We start from the raw sequence: 18,252 nt of genomic DNA on the forward strand, positions 1-18,252 counted from the left end.
CTGTCGGTACTTGTGTAAGTACTTAGCACAGCTGGATCCCGATCTGGTGCCAGGTGGCAGAGAGGTTTGTGTTCAGTCACCAAGTGAGGGGAGGACCAGATGTGTCATCTGGAGGTTCGAGGGGTTGTGCCAGCGGTCTCGCACCAGAATGGAGGGAAACCGAGACCTTGGGCTTAGAATGGGTAGTGTAACTGGTGCTGCTCTCTCCCGGTATTTTCCAAAAGCTGACATCCCCAATTGTTATTTTGGTTTTTGCATGCCCTCCAAAGTCGCTGGCACCAGCACCCACTTGGCATGAGTCACGTGACTGCCACTGTGTGCTTACAGGGCTAGGCTGCTGCCTGGTGGCTTTCCGAGTGCTCTCGCGGCATGTGTTGAGATTTGTCTTTGCACTGTTCTGTTCTTCCTTGGCATTGTAAAGCATGCTGTAAGCCTGGCAACCAGCATCAGATGTGTCCGTGTGGGTGTGGCAATGTATTGTTACCGTGTGCTATCATTACTCCCTCCTTGTATTTGTGAAGAGCAGAATGAGAAGTGAGATATTTATACCGAAGGAGTGAGTAGTGGTAGCTTGAAAGCAAGGAATGAGCAGGCACTGATAAATGACTGAGCTGTGTCAACCAACTCCCTCGAAAGAGCAGCCCCAATTTCTTTCCCTTCTCTTCAGCCATCCACCCCAGCTTTGGTGGCGTCATTGCTTATCATTGCAAGGGATCTAAAACTCCCTGTTGGGAATGTCAGCGACAGGGCAGGCGTCTCCCATTTTGAAAGGTGCTCGAGCAGCAGCCGCCGCCTTGGTGACGTAAATGTGGGTGGTGACCCCTCCCCCTCGCTCCCCCCCCCCTCGCTTTGTGCAGCATGATGGTGGCGGAGAACTGTCCCATCACGTGCCTGTCTGCCCGCCAGTGGGCCAGCCGAGAGGCCAGGGACCCCTCCGTCCTCGTCAACTGTGGCCTCATCAATGCCCTCATCCTCTACAGGTGGGCACTTATGTGGGCGCACGCTCACTCCACTCGCTCCTGCTGAAACTGCGACGATGTACGGACTTGTGGGCCCAGTCCTGTGCCTCTCATGTTAGGCGTGTCACAGTGGGGAGGCCTGGGGTGTGCCTCGACATTTCAGCACCAGTGGCTGACTCGCCTAAAGGCACCAGGGGCACAGTTCTGAGCTATGTCCGTTTTTGCAGCAATTTTAATTGTGGCAGAGTTGCACTTGCGATTGCCTGCAACCATGACGTGAACAGAAACCGATGCCCCGCACTGCTTCTGGTCACAGCCGGTCGTCTACATACTTTCATCCAACCATGACCCACTCGAAGTGGTCATTTTGAATCAAACACGAAATGGGCAAAACTGGGCATTGTTCCCCAGAACAGGGTGCAGGTTGGGCTCATTCAAGAAACTGCTTTCTCCCTGTGACAAGGATGGGCCACTTTAGTGCAAACTTCAAACAGCGCAAGCTTCTGGGTACCAAGGAGAAGCAGTGGTGATGCACCACTCACTTTCTCGCGCTTTCTTGCTTAGACCTCGTGACATCGGCGGGACCTATTTGTGCATGGCAGCCAGCCACCACCAAAAAACATGACTGGGCAATTGTGTTGCTGCCTTTGGTTTTTAATTCGGCTGTAACGCTACAATGCTAACTCGTGGTAAACACTCTGATGACTGTGCTTTTAGTATACCCCATTATGCCACTACTGATGTTATGTGTTGCGAAATTTGAAATTTCTTCAGTTCTTGTTACCTTTTTCCGGTTTGGAAAACATCGTTAGGTGCTCAGATGGAGTGAGTTATCAAGGCTGAGCTCGTTCAAATTAGGCAAGGTTGGATTCTGTCTTAATGGCCCCTTTAAATTCCACTCTGCAAGGATATTTGGCCCCAGGTGATGGCTAAGACGTCACAAATCCGTCTTCCTGCGCAAATGTTGCAAGAACTCACAGAGCTGTACCTTCCGATTGGCTCGGATTCTCGACTCTGAGCCAGGTGCTCTGCTTGAGGGGCACTTTCACAGAAGGGACTGTCACGTAAAAAGAGAGGCAACTCTGCCATGAATGGGGCGGAGGTAACAAAGCAGCCTGGCGGGACCTGTCTCCTGTGTGCTCTCAGCGTGCAGGGCTCGGACGGCAGCCTGCTGCTGAAGCGCAAGTTCCACGTGAAGCACCGGTGCCGCACGCCCGTGCGCAGCTCCTTCTGCCCCATCATGTCCTTCCGACAGGGGGCCTGCATTGGTGAGTGGTGCATGTTCATGTCCCAGTTCCTGTTCTGCAGACGGCGGCCTTTTGGCAACTTTAGGGGTCCTGGTCGCCGCCAGGGGGCGAGGAGTGCCGACGCATGTACACGTCGCTCCGCCTTTGGACTCCAAATTCGGCGATATTTTGACCCAACGTGACAAGAACTTATCATCACAAGATCCGGGAAGGTCACCCGACCATGTGGAACTAAAAATCACAGGTGGGCGACCATTTTTCCAGATTTCGTGAAGCTTTTTCGAACATCGACGGGAGCCGCCACGCTAACCCTATCCTCGCTTTCGGCCACGCCGGAGCGGGGCCGGGCGGGGCCCGACATCGGCGGGTCCCCTTATCGGAGCGGCGCTAGGACAACGCCCACTCAGAAAGATGGCCACGGCCATGCGTGTGGAAGTAGACGGCGTGGAGATTGATCCACAAACATGCACAAGATCAAATGGATGGAGGACGGCAGGAGAAAGAATCAAGAAGACGGGCGGCGACGCGGTAGGCCAACCGCCGGCGCCCGGCAACAACAGCGAGCGCGCCAAGGCCACGCCTTGCCGCCCGCCCATTAACAAAGGCAAGCTGTTGAAGAGAGCACGTATGCCGGAGCTCCCGCGCGGCGATATGAAGATAATCGTGCGGCCGCGTGGAGGACTCCGGGCCGGCGACGTGACTCGAGTAGAGCTGTGCAGGGCTCTGACGGCTGCGGCGCAGATCGCAGCAGAAGATTCAAGAGAAGACGTGGTGTGTCCGAACAGCCACCAGAACATCCTTGTAATCAGCACACCAAGACGGGAGAATGCGGACCGCTACACATCGGTGGAACGAATTGACGTCCGCGGAACTACGCACGAAGTCTGCGCCTACGAGGCGGCCCCCCACGGCACGGTGAAGGGGGTCATTCGGGACATTCCTCTAGAAGATACCGCCCAGGATATCCAAGAACAGGTCGTTCAAGACTACAACCCGACGGCACTCCAGGCCAACCGCATCGGTAGGTTTCGGTCTGTGGTTATCGCTTTTGCGGGGCAAAAGGTGCCAAGATACATACGATATGGCAACCTTCTGATGGAGTGCACATTATACCGCAAACAAATCGAGGCCTGCCATGCGTGCGGCAGACTGGGGCACCGTATGGATGTGTGCCCCAACCCCCAAAACAAGATCTGTAGGGGATGTGGAGTAGCCAGGCCGGCGGAAGACCACACCTGCGAACCCAAGTGCGGACTGTGCGGCGGAAACCATCTCACAGCCGACCGAGTGTGTAAAGCTAAATACAAGACTCCTTACATCGTCCGTCAGAGAAGATGGCAACGAAGACATCAGGACCAGCAACAACGAGGACGCAGCCGGGACTGTAGAGGTCCTGCAGGCGGACCCCAACGCAGCGGCAGATCAAGATCCAAGACCCCCGCTAGGAGCGCTGACGGTCGCCAGCGCAGCCGCTCCCGGTCAAAGTATCGGCTGCGGGGCGGCGAAGATGGCCGTCAAGGACGCTCCCGGTCGAAGTCAACGAAGGGCAGCAGCCGCCGATGGGAGACGGCGGAACGAGCGGAGCCAAACACGCTGAGCGTCTCGAGACGCCGGAACGGGCCCGGGAACGAGGAGGTGCCGAGCAGGACGGAGCGGTCGAGATCCCGAGGAGGAACCGGAGGCCAACGCGGACCAGCCGACACGAAGGTGGGCCGGGCGAGCGGGTCTCCCAAAACTCGCACGTTCGATAATGAGTTCCCCCCCCTCACTTCCCCTACCACCCCCACCCAGACAACCCCCAAGGAAAATGCAGAAATCGTAGAACTAAAGCAAATTATTACTCGCCAAAATGCCCAAATACAAGAGCAGAACGCTCAAATCAGAAATCTTATGAACAAGATAGAGCAGCTGGTCGCCAAGTCAGGGCAGGCTACTACAAATGGTCAGGAAGGAACAGCAGCTGTAGCAGAAGGACCACGCAAAATACCGCGCAGGAGGTCACCCCCTCCGACTAACGACAAGACGCCAGAGCAGCCAGACCAGAAGCAGGAGGCAATGGAGGCCGAAGAAGCCCCAGCCAACAAGCAAATTGCACAACCCCCAAAAGCCGCGGAACAAATGCAACTTACCCAAGGGGAGTCTGCGATCCTAACGGCGTTAGGACGGATAGAAGACCGCCTTAATACACTAGAAGCGAAACACGAAAAACAGGTATCGCGAGTTGCCGCGATTAAAGTTAGGATGAAATCCGCATCGCTGAAACGCGACCGGACGGAAAGGATTAAAGAGGCCATAGCAAAACGACGTGGCCGGCTCGATATGATCAACAAAAATGAAGCAGAAAATAAACAGGAACAGTAAGCGAGGGGGAACCAGGGAGCCCACAGCGATATTTCAATGGAATTGCAGAGGCATCCGAAACAAAGATACGGAGCTTATGTTATATATGAACACACTAGAAAATCAACCTGCCATCATAGCACTACAGGAAACAAACGGAAGACCGAAAATCCCGGGGTATGTTACATACACCGACCCCACAGGAATGGGCACTGCAATCCTCGTAGAGAATCACGTGGCGGCAACCCAACACGTCACGGCTCAGGCAGGATGTGAGCACACACTCATCGAAGTACATGCAAGAGAAATTGGAAGCAAGAGTAACGTATTCATAATGAGCGTTTACTGCAGACCATCTCAGAAGCAATATGATTTCGACCGCGTTGTGCAAGAGGCGAAAAGGTTGGCGGGGACCAGGCCGCTCCTGATCCTCGGCGACTTCAACGCCCCGCACACGCTATGGGGGTATAAATTTCAATCAAAGAGAGGCAAAGCTCTCGTAAAAACAATGGAGGACCAAGATATGGCCCTATTGAACGAACCAGGGATTCCAACGCGAAGAGGGAACAGCGTAGCAAGAGACACTACACCCGACCTGTCGTGGCTGAGTGGGTCGCTCGACGTCACATGGAAGTGCGAGGACGAAGACCTGGGATCAGACCACAGCATCATCACCATCACGATACGGGGACCCAACTTCCAAGCCAAGTTAGGAAAAGTACGAATCACTGATTGGGACAAGATGCGAAAATACACCCAGCAAGGGGATGTCGAGGAGGAACCCGACGACAGAATAGCAGAAGGACAGTCATACAAGGAGTGGGCCGACAAACAGAAGCAGGCACTTGAGAAGTTCACGCAAACAATCACGACGACAACGCAGACGCCTTTTGTCGACACCAGACTCATTCGCATGTGGGCAGCCCGACACTCGTTAACCAAAAGGTGGAAGCGGCAGAAGCGCAACAGAAAGCTAGCCCGCTGCATAGCCCTACTAAACACGCAAATATCCGAATATGCAGCAAAGCTTAGCAAAGAAAATTGGCTGAAACTATGCGACAGTCTTCAAGGCCAACTCTCAGTGGGGAAGACATGGAGGCTGTTAAGATACCTCATCGACCCTACAGGAAGTAAAACAGCAACCAACCGTACGTTGACGAAGGTGCTAAATACGTACGATGGTGATGGCAGCAGACTACTCAAGGCTTTAGCAGACAAATATCTCCAAACGGAAAAAGTACAGTACCCAACCCCGGAGGGATATGAAGGACCCGAAAATGAAGACCTGGACAGGCCATTCAGCATCTCGGAGCTCTGGCTAGCTATCGACGAGAGCAATAAGAAGAGCGCCCCAGGAAAGGACGCTATAACATACAAACTCCTGACCAACATGAGCGGTAAGACGGTGCAGACTCTCCTAGAGCATATTAACAACGCATGGGAGAGCTCGCAGCTACCGCCGGAATGGAAGGAGGCGGAAGTCCGCTTTATCCCCAAGCCCGGCAAGGCCCCTTCCATAGAAAACATGCGCCCAATCTCGCTCACCTCTTGCGTTGGAAAAGTGATGGAGAGGATGGTCCTGCGCAGACTACAAGCCCACTTGGAGGAAACGGGACAAATGCCTGGAACCATGTTCGGCTTTCGGAAGCACTTTTCCACGCAAGATGTCATGCTCCAACTACAGGAATTGGTCATCAAGAAGGCTACCCGAAACAGCCCAAGGGCAATCTTAGCCCTCGACCTGAAAGGGGCATTCGACAACGTCACCCACGCCAGCATACTTACAAACCTGAACAAGACGAGGTGCGGACAACGGGCCTACGGTTATGTCAAGAACTTTCTCGCCGCAAGAACGGCTAGCATCGCGGTTGGCAGCGAAAGGTCGGACCCTATTAAGCTTGGGGAGCAGGGCACCCCGCAGGGGGCAGTTCTATCACCCCTGCTCTTTAATTTGGCGCTCCTACCGTTGCCCCGCATGCTCGAGCAGATAGAGGGCATAGGACATGCCTTCTATGCAGACGACATCACGATATGGACTGAGCGAGCCGGATCGGATGGGTGGATTGAAGAAACCCTCCAGCTGGCAGTGTCCACAGTCCACGACTATGCCAAGTCATGCGGTCTGAGCTGTGCACCACAGAAGTCTGAGCTCCTGGTGGTCCTGCCTGGAAAACCCAAAAATACCCCGCCACCAACCATTTCAGTCACAATAGATGGTACGGTGATCAAACCAACAGAGCAATGCCGGATCCTCGGTCTCCTCCTGCAAAACAACGGCAAGGCGCATGCTTCAGTAGGCAAAATTAAGAACAGCGCAGACAAAATTCTATCCATGCTCCGTCGGGTGGCTAACAGGAACAGAGGCCTGAAGGAGGACGACGCCATCCGACTGGTACAAGCCTTCGTAATCTCGAGAATTACATATTCGGTCCCCTACCTCAGTCTCACCAAAACGCAGAAGAATACTATAGACACGATTATCCGCAAGGCAACAAAACAGGCCCTAGGCATACCTATTTATTCGTCAACCAACCGGTTGCAAGCCATGGGCTTACATAACACGGTCGATGAGTTGACAGAGGCCCATCTCTCTAGTCAGCGCGTCCGACTAAGCCAAACAGCCCACGGACGCGTAATACTTACCAAAATAGGATGGCGCATAGAGCCAATGCCTACAACAACGCCCCTGACCGAGAAATGGAAAGAGGTCATACACACAAAGCCCCTTCCCCGTAACATGACCCCTGGGAAGGACGATGGCAGGAGGGAAGCAAGATCACTAACCGTTTCCAAGCAACTAGACGGACACCCAGGAGTCCTCTACACCGACGCCTCACTACAGAAAGGCAGCGACCGCGCGGCAGCAGTCGTGACTGACAGGGAGCGGCTTGTTACCAGCGCCGCAATTAAGACCAAAGACCCAACGACGGCGGAGGAAGTGGCCATAGCCCTAGCACTCGTTCAACCGGGGGCAGAGGTAGTGGTCACAGACTCCAAAAGAGCGTACGGCAACTACCGGAGGGGGACGATCTCCTCAGTGGCGGCTGCAATCATCTCCAAGAAACGAGCACCGGGGAGAGCCATAGAGCTCACGTGGGTGCCCGCCCACTCAAAGGTAGCCGGCAACACCATCGCCGACTACCACGCCCGAGCAATGACCCTCCGGGCAGGGCACGACGCAGACACCCCAACCCCGGTGCTCACGTACAGAGATATAACGAGATCATATCGAGAAGAGCGGTGCACCCTCCCTGAGCCACACCGCACCCTGACGAGGGACCAGCAAACAATACTCAGGAGACTACAGGCAGGGTCGCTCACGCACCCCGTCCTGTTACATAGAATGTATCCCGAGAAAGAAGAGGACACGTGTCCATTCTGCAACAACAGCACTGGCACTCTTGCACACATAATCGCAGAGTGCACTAAACCCCAGGCACCCCTACCCCCCACCCCCCTCCCCAACCCCCCACCCCCACTCCACGAGCGATGGGAGACCTTGCTGGCCAGCCCCGCCCTGCAGACTCAACTTGCGCTAGCGGCCAGGGGCCAGGAGCTGCTGGCCACATACGGGTCCCGAGAACAGGGAACCGCCCCGTCCGGCACTTAAAGGTGCCGCCGTCTTTTCGGGCTCCAATAAAGTCTACTACTACTACTACTAGGGGTCCTGCCCATGGCATGCATACTACTACTTCAGTAAAATTGACAGTTGGGCTAGTTGGTGTTGATACTACATCGTTAAGTAGCGCTTGAAACGGGACGACAGTAGAGAAGACAGAGCGCCGTCGTGTGCATCTTCTCTACTGTCATCCCGTTTCAAGCGCTACTTTACGATATACTACAGTATAGCCCACTTTTAGCGAACCCGGTTTTAACGCAATAGCGGCTATAACGAACAAATCTTCGTTTCCTGTTACCATTGGTATACAGTGTAGACCATTTATAACGTAACCGCTTATAGTGCGGGACCGGATATAACGCGGGTTTTTGCGACCACCGGTTTGCCTCCCATAGAACTCAATGCATAAGCATACCGCTTAAGATGCGGTTGGCCGAAGCACAATACCGTTTATAGTGCGGTTTTTCGGCGGGTCTGCTGATCGACCGGCGCAGCTGAGGCATCGTTTTAGGGTAGCAAAAGAAAAAAGAAAGGATAAAATCGGCCATCTGACGCAGTGTGCACCCCTTGCCCTCCTCTAACGTAGACACCCAAAGAAAAAAAAAAATAGGCACCCTTTAGTTCGTGCGTACCTGATAACCACAACTGACCTTGCTTGATGCATCTCGGAAGATAGCGACAGACTCCCCCATCCGCGCGCGGCAAGTTGATTTTATTAATCGTGAACCGCATGGCCTGTTTTCGCGCACGAATCATGCACATCGGCGTTGCGCGCGATTTTTTTTTTTTTTTTTTAATGCTTGTGTCGACGATTCCGCGCTCGCGGTGGCTTCTTCGCGTGGCAGTGGGAGGAGCCTGACAACTTGCACCAATGGGGAGACGCGTACCTAATGGCGGGAGATTTGAAGCGCTCCGAGCCGGCTAGCCGCGCCAGAGATGTTTAGGCTTACCACCGCGGTATTTTTTGATGGGCGCTCAAGCAGCGTGGATGGCAGTTTATATTCCACTTTTCGCCCACATTATTAGCTCTTTTCTTGCATGAGCATCTTCGCTTGTGCCCCGTGCGGCATTTCAGCGAGCGGTTATAAGCGGTCACTGGAACTTACTGGAACTGCCTGCACCGCTTCACGGCCAATGCCGACGCCATGTTGCCGCCTTTTACCGCGCCACCCACACCACGCCAGTTGTATCCGCGCTGGCGTGCACTGCACGTTTTCGCGATACCAAATCTACCACGCGGTTCACGCTTTAGAACGTTGTTGCAGATAAGCCACCACTCTTTCCCTTTCCGAACATTCGAGCCACGCGAAGCCGAAGATTTCCACCACTACAGTCGAACACGGATATATCGAACACGGGTATATCGAATTATTGTCTATATCGAACTCATAAATTATCCCCTTGAAAATTCTGTGTAAAAGTATAGGAATTCGTACGTTTATATCGACCCGTATTTTTCCCGACATTGCGTATATCGAACTCCAAGCGAGCTGGAAGGTGCTCTTCGGTGGTCGCTGCACCCCCGATTGAGGTTGGGGAGGATGTGCAGGAATGCGCGGGCATTGCGAAGACTGGCTCGCGGAACTAATCCTCCCTACCGGAACGAATTTGGGCTTGCCCAGTCGGGTCCCGCTACCGGCCGCCGTAGCGTCAGCGGACGGAGCCCGGTATGCTAAATCTCTCTAGGCACACAACACAAGTCCGAACGCTCGGAAAATGTGACAGTGCGAGGTAGGAATGCCCCGACTGCGCACGTCCTCTTCTTTTTTTTTTTTTTTTTTTTTTTTTTTTTTTTTTTTTCTGTGTGTGGCTGTGTACGTTCCTCGGCTTGCCGAAAAAAAGTTTTTTTTTTCTCTCTCTCTGGGTCTGTCTTCCCCCGATGTTGTCTCTAGAAAGGGAAGAGGGAACGAAGGCGCTGGCGGCCTCCTCCTTCTTTTGCATTTGCTGCTGTTGCTGCTGTTTGGCGAGTTGTCCCGCACCTTTCGGAGATCATTGTTTCTCTCGGAGATGACAATCGCGAGCGCTTTGTTGGAGTCCGTTCAGAGAGCCTTGGAATTGTTACCTTCAAAGCTCTTGTGGTACGTGCGCGTCATGGTGTGCGAAGGCGCAGCGTACTGCTGGAATTTTCTAGTTGTGCAGCCTCGAGAAGATCAAGACCAGCGTCTTTAATTTCAGTTCCATGACGAAGAAGCAGGCCAAGATCAGCGATTTTTTTTTTTTTCACGGAAATAAAGCGTCCTGTTGCGTCGTAAGTGCGGAATTAGTTGTCATTCTTGAATGCGATGATCGGTAAGTGATCGTCCGCCATAGGTGAGGTCTCAGAGCCCATATTTTTTTATATCGAATTTTTTATATATCGAACTATTTCGCGACCCCCTTGGAGTTCGATATATCCGTGTTCGACTGTATTACGTTGCGCTGATAAGCAGCCGCCTTCGGCATCGTGAACACAAGGTGGGGTAAAAAAAAATCCCACTGGCGTTCTTATCACGTCTTGCGGCATCTGTTCATAGACGCTAAAAACGCAGCCATGGTCTTTCAAAACAAACACAACGGAAGTTAAAGCCGCGCTCGCCGTTTGTGAGACTGCGCTTTTGCCCTGCAGCAGCGGCTGATGTTAAAAATAATACGAAATATAGACCGTGCCTTCGTTTTTAAGTGCTGTGCGTTTGAGTGATGATAAATATAGGTCGACTTGAGAGATAGGTGGCGATGTGGTTGAATTCGCGCGTGTTTTGGTTTAGTGCGGTACCGCTTATAGTGCGGATTTTTGCGGCTCCCGCGACATACGTTATAAGCGGTCTACACTGTATATAGATTTTCTGTCCAGGTATAGCAAAAAGCGGATATAACGAAGTGATTTCGGTTTCTCGTTGTGTTTGTTATAAGCGGGCTCGCCTGTACTACTTCACCGGCCACACTAAAAAAGAAAAGAAAAGGAGCTACACATGTACAACAGGGAAGTGTGCTCAATTCTGCTTTGTTGAGCCATTCTTGTCTGTGCTTGAGCTATCGGTATGTCGCCAAAACTAGTGTCACTAAACGAAGGCTTTAAGGGTAGCCTACTTAGTGACTCTACCTGAAACCAACAAGCTCTTCAGGGTATCAGTGTGCATGCAACTGGGCATGGGCGTGGTGCATTGAAGTACAAAGGCAGTGATGCATCTTTTTTTCCCTTCAAAACTTGCATAACGACTGGTAAAGCGGGGCTGTTCATTGTAAGATGTTGGCAGCTTGGCATTGTTACACTTTCGATGTAGCGGCTACTCAGGTGCTGAGGAGTGTGTTTCGGAAGTGAATTATGCTTTAGTTGAGTAAGCACCTGTTCATTTGTTCCAATTATCATGCGTCCACATAATTCAAGGTGGAAATACGCAACTGGCCTCAACTGAAAAGCAAGTGGTCTCTATTAATTCCAATTGGTTTCTTGTTGGGAACAACTGGGACCAGTTGTCTCCCAGTTAGAAAGAGATTACACAATTCTGCTGAACGCAATGCCACAGGTTGCAATCCCAGCCCCTGCAGTAGCATTTATGACGCAGCTGAAGTTAAGCGAATGCCTGTTTGGGCGTAGGTCACTTCAAATACCAACTAGGGGAAGTCAAGGTGTGGCAAATTGGTGTGTCAAACACCAGCCTGGAGCACAAAATCACTAGCCACTGGTGCAAATCAATTGCATTATTAAAGACGATAGTCTTTCTTGGGCTACTTAAACCCAGAAATTTTGGTCTGTCTGTATGTCTGTCTGTCCGTCTGTCTGTGACTCGATTCAGCCAACCGGCCAAAGTAAAACAATGCCTGCGCAATAGTCTTATATAGTCACAACTAAATGTACCCGTCTAAGTCCGGTGTAATGTTCACACTTGTCAACATTGTTGAAGAAGAACAAGACGTTACGCAAATATAAGACAAAAAATTAATACAGAAGTGATATTTGCAGTGTTCCTATATCATACATGCTTGACTTTTGCGAAATTAAATACTTCACCAACTTCAGAAAAAAAAATCACTCCGTCGCCTGCTGTCGCCCGCGCCACTATAGGTTCTGGCGCCATTTTAAGAAATCAACCGGCAACAGTTACGAAAGGTTCCACCAGATAGGTTCCACGTTCTGCTTGCAACACACGTGGAGTAGGGAAACGCGGTTCTATAAACATTGAAGTAGGGCGCCTCGATTCATGCACGTCCTCGCCGTACGGCAGCATTGGCATCGAGACACCCGGTTTGGAGTAGTGGAACGCGGGAAATTAAAAATGATTTAACCAAACCTTTAGCGTCTTTACCTTGGGAGGAGCGTGATGCAAGAGGAACAGCATGAGAGGTGAGCGGGAAAGCGAATGGAGGCATTTACTTGGCAAAAGTCGATAAAGACTGTCGTCTTTTGGCGACATTTGCAACGAAAGGAGCAGATACGCAGCCAATTTTTAGTGTTGCTGTCCTTAGAGGAGAAGGAACTATAGCCAGAACAAGGGCTACGTTTAAAACTGACCCATTAAAATAGCGCAGAGTGAACGAGTAGCGAGGATGAGGTGCCCTGTCGAAAGATTCTTTTTGCCATTGAAGAGAACTGGTTAACGGGACGGGTCTCAATTTCCGGAAAGGAGCACATCTTTTGTTGGGGTGCTCAGGCAAAGATGTAAGGGTTCCCCCGTCAAGTTCAAAGTGGCTCCAAGGGAAGCCGGCACACAGTGCGGTCGTTGCTGAAGGCATGAAATGTGTTTCTGCCACTTTCCCGACCGTCTTCTGCAGTGACCGGCAGCGAGGACCAGTGCGTGAACTTCTTTGACGTGGAGCGGGCCAAGCCTCTGCTGAACAAGCTGCAGGGGCACTCGGCGGCCGTCCTCGACGTCTGCTTCAACTACGACGAATCTCTGCTCGCTTCGAGCGACGCGCTCGGGATGGTCATCCTGTGGAAGCGGTCGTCAGCGTGAGGTTCCTTCCGGGACGTGGTGGACACCTCTAAATTTGGGTTGTGCTGCGCGAACTCACGAGCAGCTACGTCTTTACAAGAGTACAAAGTGTGAGATTATGAAGGGGAGGTTGCGGGCGAGACATGTAGGGAGCTTTAGGACCCTGCTGTCACTACCTATTCCGAACTGCAGCCTTGTTCTTGGCTGGGAAGCTTTTTGAGTAGATCTGCTCACAGGCATACACCCAGCGTTCCTCTATCCATCACAGGGACCCTACATTGTATTTTGGGGACTAAGATGAGTAGGCGTGGTGGCAACGCATCGGTGTCCGAGATTAGAAACTAGTAATGACTGAAGAACCACTACACAGACAAGAGCGCAGTTACTGGGACAAGAGGCGAGACCTTTGTCCTGTCTGTCTTTACTGCTGTTTCTTAGAGCATCATCATATGCCAACTAGCCCAAACCAGGACTTTATTGTTATTGTTTTGCACTCTGAGGGAGTTGTATTTGCCGCAAGCAGCCTCCTTTAGGGCAGCTGTCACTCAGTATTTCGCTCCTTAGTAGGTTGTTGTGGTGGTGTAAGCATTCCATCAGTAAGGTTGTGTTGCAGCAACATCTGTTTAACCGACGTCGTGTTGAAGAATCTGTAGTTCCGTGGGGATGGTGCGGGACTTGCAAAACAATGTGGCACTTTTCATTCGGCACAAATATAAAAGAGCACAGGGCAAAGTGCATATTATTTTCTGGAATCTCACTCTCTGTATCGTTTCAAAGTGCCACGAACCCCGCAAATGTTTAGGCCAACTGGCCAACCAACCCGTTACTGTTGAAACTGAGAGCCGTTAATGGTTGTAATGTAATGTGCGCTTTATTATAAGATGGTTGCTTGTCAGGTTCGTTGCAGCACAAGCAGAAGACATTTCTGGGTTGCTGTTCAGTCACTACATTCCCTTATTGTGTGTGTCAAATGCTGGAAGACATTGCCAATCTTTGTATCATCTTGTCACAAGTGTCTTTCATTGAGTTGTTCTTTACACTGGTTCATTTATTCCAATTACGCCAATGCCCTTGCCCACTTTGTTGCACCTGGCCGCGTATTTCCAAACGCTTCGCTGTACAGAGCACCCACGTGACATGTCTGTTCGCGATATGGTAATTACACGTCATCCTTGGCTGCGCCCCAAACCTAAAGCAATCTAAAACATACCAAATCACTACTATTACCAAACCAAAACATAGATTTTAGTTTAGAAAAAAATAAATTAAAATTAGAAAAAAAGGTAAGCAATGAAAAAACATCAGCTCCAATCCACCCTGTGAAGGTGGTTGGAAAGCAAAGCTTTAAACGACACCCACTAGAATTGCCCATGCAACGTCACTTGAATTCCCACACATGGCTCTACAAAGAGTGAAACCAGAGATTCGTTCAGCCGTTACCTGTAATTCGCGGGGGCAGTGTCCCGAACGCTACAGCAGCGTCGGCCACGGCCGGGCTAGACTGCCACCGCTGTAGCCCAGCCGTGAGTTGGCAGAAAGAAAACAGAGAGGAGTGTCTTTGGAAGGGTGAAACAGCGGAACCTAGCCATCCTGATGTGCTAGCCACCGCACGACAAAAGCGCAGACACCGAAACAATTCGGCATGTGAGCTTAGTGATTCCCGTTTATACCGATTTAAACTAGTTGTTTTAGTAAGCTTGAGAATTGCGAGAAAGCTGGGGGAACTTTTATAATCGCTAATTATCAGAACCAGTTGCTCCTTTCGCCTTTTGTAATACCTTTAAAAACACAACCGAATTTGTATTCACCAATTTAGAAAACAGAGTCTCATTCGTGGCAAGCAGTGCACAAAAGGCAGCGTTTCTCTAGCAGACAGATGTCTGCATGTGGTTTGTACATTTTGTTTTCCCGCCCTACAAACCAAACCTTAACATATCTTTGCCGTACGGCCACTTGATTACGTTGGGTGCGGTTTACCCTGGAGGTGCTGTCGAACAAGTTAAGCTGTGTGAAGGCAGCGCACAATGGGCGTGAAGCTGCGCCAAAACAGGCCCAAAACAATCGCCGCTAAAGCAGATGACAAAGCCATGCCGCTGATGCCGCTGCCTTCGAGCAGGCACTTCCGCACGGGGAACGCTGGGTAAATTCGCCGCACCAGCTACAGTTTGCTCCATGAGTGATACCCCCCCTCTCCCTCCCCCTCACCGCCGCCCTTACCGCATTGGGAGTTCGTTGTCCCGCACGCCACGAAAGAACCATTGGCTGGTAGAGCTAGAAAGCTTTGCTTTTAAAAAACTAAGACATAGACCTGCTGGTGCTCGAACCCAAGCCGTCAGCGCCAGTACTCGGCACTTTACATCAAGGCCACAGAGCCCGAACGGTAGGCTCCTCTTAGCAGGCGCTCAGAAGGATAGTGCGCACGACATCACACGTCACGCGAGTGCTTTGTGCCGCGAAGCGTTTGGAAACACGCCACCTGGCCCTGCATTGTGCAATATGAGCTGGAAAGCCGTTTGAGGGGATGCATAGCTCCAACCACAAGCCGGAATAACGATTTGCACAATATAATCTCACTCTGTTTATCACCTGGCACCAATTTTCCAATGCAAACATTTGCCCTGAGACCAGGCATTAAAAGCTTCATTGATTTTGTCAATTAGTGGAGTTTTAATTCTCACGTTTAATGCCTGCCTGAATAAATTACGGGCACAAGTGGCATTGTTGTGTCCGTCATGGTTTCTTCGTATAAATGTATAAATTAACTTGAAACTCCCTGCATATTAGTCTCTGTGGTTCACAAAACCGCATGGAACGCGGTTGAATGCAGGACGACTACTTTGTGCGGGCGTGGACGCGTGAAAGAGGGGCATGTAGTCCAGGGCATGGCCATTAAAGATGCTGGTTCTTCTACTGTATCTACTTTTATTTACTTCTGCCAGCAGCGATTGGATAAGCGTATCGAGCAAAAGTGTTAAAGGAGTATTGACACGAAATTTTCGTGTTACGTTTTTTCCGCTGCTATGGGTGCCCATGAGCCCACTAATCACAGAATGGCACATTACGCAGTCAATCGCAGTGAAAACAATCATTTGCGGAATCGTTTATTTGTGTCAGTTTCGGTTTCGACAAAACGAACGCTGAGTGGCTGCCATGACAGGAGGTAGCACCTGACGTTACTATTCTTGTTGCACCGCTGCCGGTTTGGACGCGCGCACGAGCGAGCACATGCGTTTGCCCAGACCGGCCAAGGTCTTACCATCCCCACGCGCGCGACATCAGCCCCAAAACCACGACGTGTACACACGGTGTAGCAGCGCGCGCCAACCGCAGCCAGCGCATCGGCTACGTCACGGGAGCCCCCGACGTCTGCAGTTTGGGGCAAGTGGCACATGATGTCGCGTCGCCCCACTCTGAGCTTTCTCGTGCGGGCAGAGATTAAAATGGATTTAAAACAAGTTTTACTGAACGGCTACTGTTGAAACTTCCTGGGAGGTATCTCCTGATAAGAAGGAAGCATTTTTGAATTTTCGTGTCACTTGCAGCATGACAATTTAATCCCAACAAGGTTCTGTAGTTGCTGAAGTGTGTTCAGTTCTCTCTGGATAAAAAGTCCCAGCTAGCAATGATCATTTGTGGCGAGCGCTCTGCACAAATGTAATTCTGCCCAGTGGGCTGGTACCGTATGGTGTATTTTACTGCCACTCCCCTAGGTAGGACGTACACTGCGACTCGCTTCATTAGGTCAAGGCTGAGGGTTCTTACGATGCCAAATATTGTCGTGTCTCCTCTCCACCAGGTTCAGTTGCATGCTGGGAGCACTGCACTAGCCCGCTTTGTTGTCGTAGCCGTGTGCTGGCCAGTTCAGTTGGAGGGGCATTCTAACTGGGCACCTGTGCACAGGTGTGCTTGCTACCTTCGTGCAGTCGTTGAAAGCGTTTTAGTCGCTGCTGTGCGCTGGCAGCATTCGTACCAACACAGCAGATCGTCCATACGCATTTTCATGCACATGCTGTTGCGGCTGCAGTAGGCAGTGGTAACGCCAGGCCAGGGTAACCATGGGTATATCCAACAGATGCAGCAGGTGAGGGGGCAGCTGATGCAGAATGTAAAGTAAACGTGGTGATAGGCTGCACCCCAGACTTAAACAGACCTAAATGGTACCAGCAACCTTTATTTATGAAAACAGCGTGTGAAATTGATCTAGGAAAATATTTTAGATGCAAGGCATCTCTTACACTCGGCCTGTCCTTCCATCCGGCATGCATGCGTCCGCAACCCTTCTCCTTTCCCCTCGCCTGCCAGCTGCGTTAGCGCGTTCTTCTCGCCATGCCAGCTGTGCGTTAGCGCGCATGTGTGTGTGTCGCTCTCTCATTACTCTCTCTCGCGGAGCGGCTATATAACCGCGGTATCTGCGGCGCGCTCCTCAGTCGCTCCGTCAGTCGCTCTCGCTGCTACTGCTCCGACTGCTGCTCCACCTGCTGCTCTGATGAGTTGAAATGGACACTAACATGCCTGCTGCCGCGTTGGCTGAACGCAACCGTAACCAGCTCCAGCGAATTGAACCCCATGAGATGCCTTGCATCACCCCAGGGTTCCCCTGGCAAGAAGATGGTGAGAATTTTTTATAAAATAAGAAAGGCAAGAAAATTGCTGCAACTGCTGGGGCTTGAAGCCAGGCCATTGGTGTCACGACCTGCTACTCTACCTCGAGGCCAAAAGGCGAGCTCGTTAGCAGTTTCTTGAGGGAATAGCGGGAGTGTAGAAACTGGTGTAGAAACCAAGTGCAAACCGGTAGAAGTACCCACTGGGGATAGGAATACATATTGCGGTCAGGGGAAGTGTCATTCTACTTTCTGCACAAGTGATGCACTGTGTCATTCACTGTCGCACCGATTATGTATTTACCTCGTGTTCCTCCTCGTGTCATTTTTTGATGTTCCAGAATAAACCGGTGGTTTTTGTTTCTCATGTGTCGATGCTGTTTCATCAGGCAGGATTGGGCTAGCCAACCCTCCACACATGAAAGTGGTTCCTTCAGCATGTAGATTAGAAAAAAAGCCTTTCTTGTTTGTCTTGTTCTGATCTTTTTTTTTTTTTTTTTCTGCAATAAGGCAAAGAGCCACCTGTTCTGATTGAGCGTGTGCGGCGGTGAAGACGCCTCCCTGCGGAAAGCGAAT

The 18,252-nt window shown here is 51.3% G+C and overlaps 1 protein-coding gene across 4 annotated transcripts in view; it reads left to right on the forward strand.

The window, feature by feature from the left end:
* Positions 1 to 18,039, forward strand: part of LOC144138891 (WD repeat-containing protein 13-like) — a 42,475-nt gene extending 24,436 nt beyond the window's left edge. For all 4 annotated transcript variants that reach the window (XM_077671394.1, XM_077671396.1, XM_077671395.1 and 1 more), the window contains 3 exons: positions 858 to 980; positions 2,106 to 2,227; positions 12,915 to 18,039. In XM_077671394.1, the coding sequence (XP_077527520.1) occupies positions 858 to 980; positions 2,106 to 2,227; positions 12,915 to 13,096 (427 nt within the window). In that variant the 3' untranslated portion in view covers positions 13,097 to 18,039. The remainder of the gene's footprint in view (positions 1 to 857; positions 981 to 2,105; positions 2,228 to 12,914) is intronic.
* Positions 18,040 to 18,252: the final 213 nt, after the last annotated feature.

Source organism: Haemaphysalis longicornis, unplaced genomic scaffold, assembly GCF_048455015.1.
Source record: "Haemaphysalis longicornis isolate Haplotype H1 unplaced genomic scaffold, Haemaphysalis longicornis Haplotype H1 scaffold_5, whole genome shotgun sequence".
NCBI classification, from domain to species: domain Eukaryota; kingdom Metazoa; phylum Arthropoda; class Arachnida; order Ixodida; family Ixodidae; genus Haemaphysalis; species Haemaphysalis longicornis.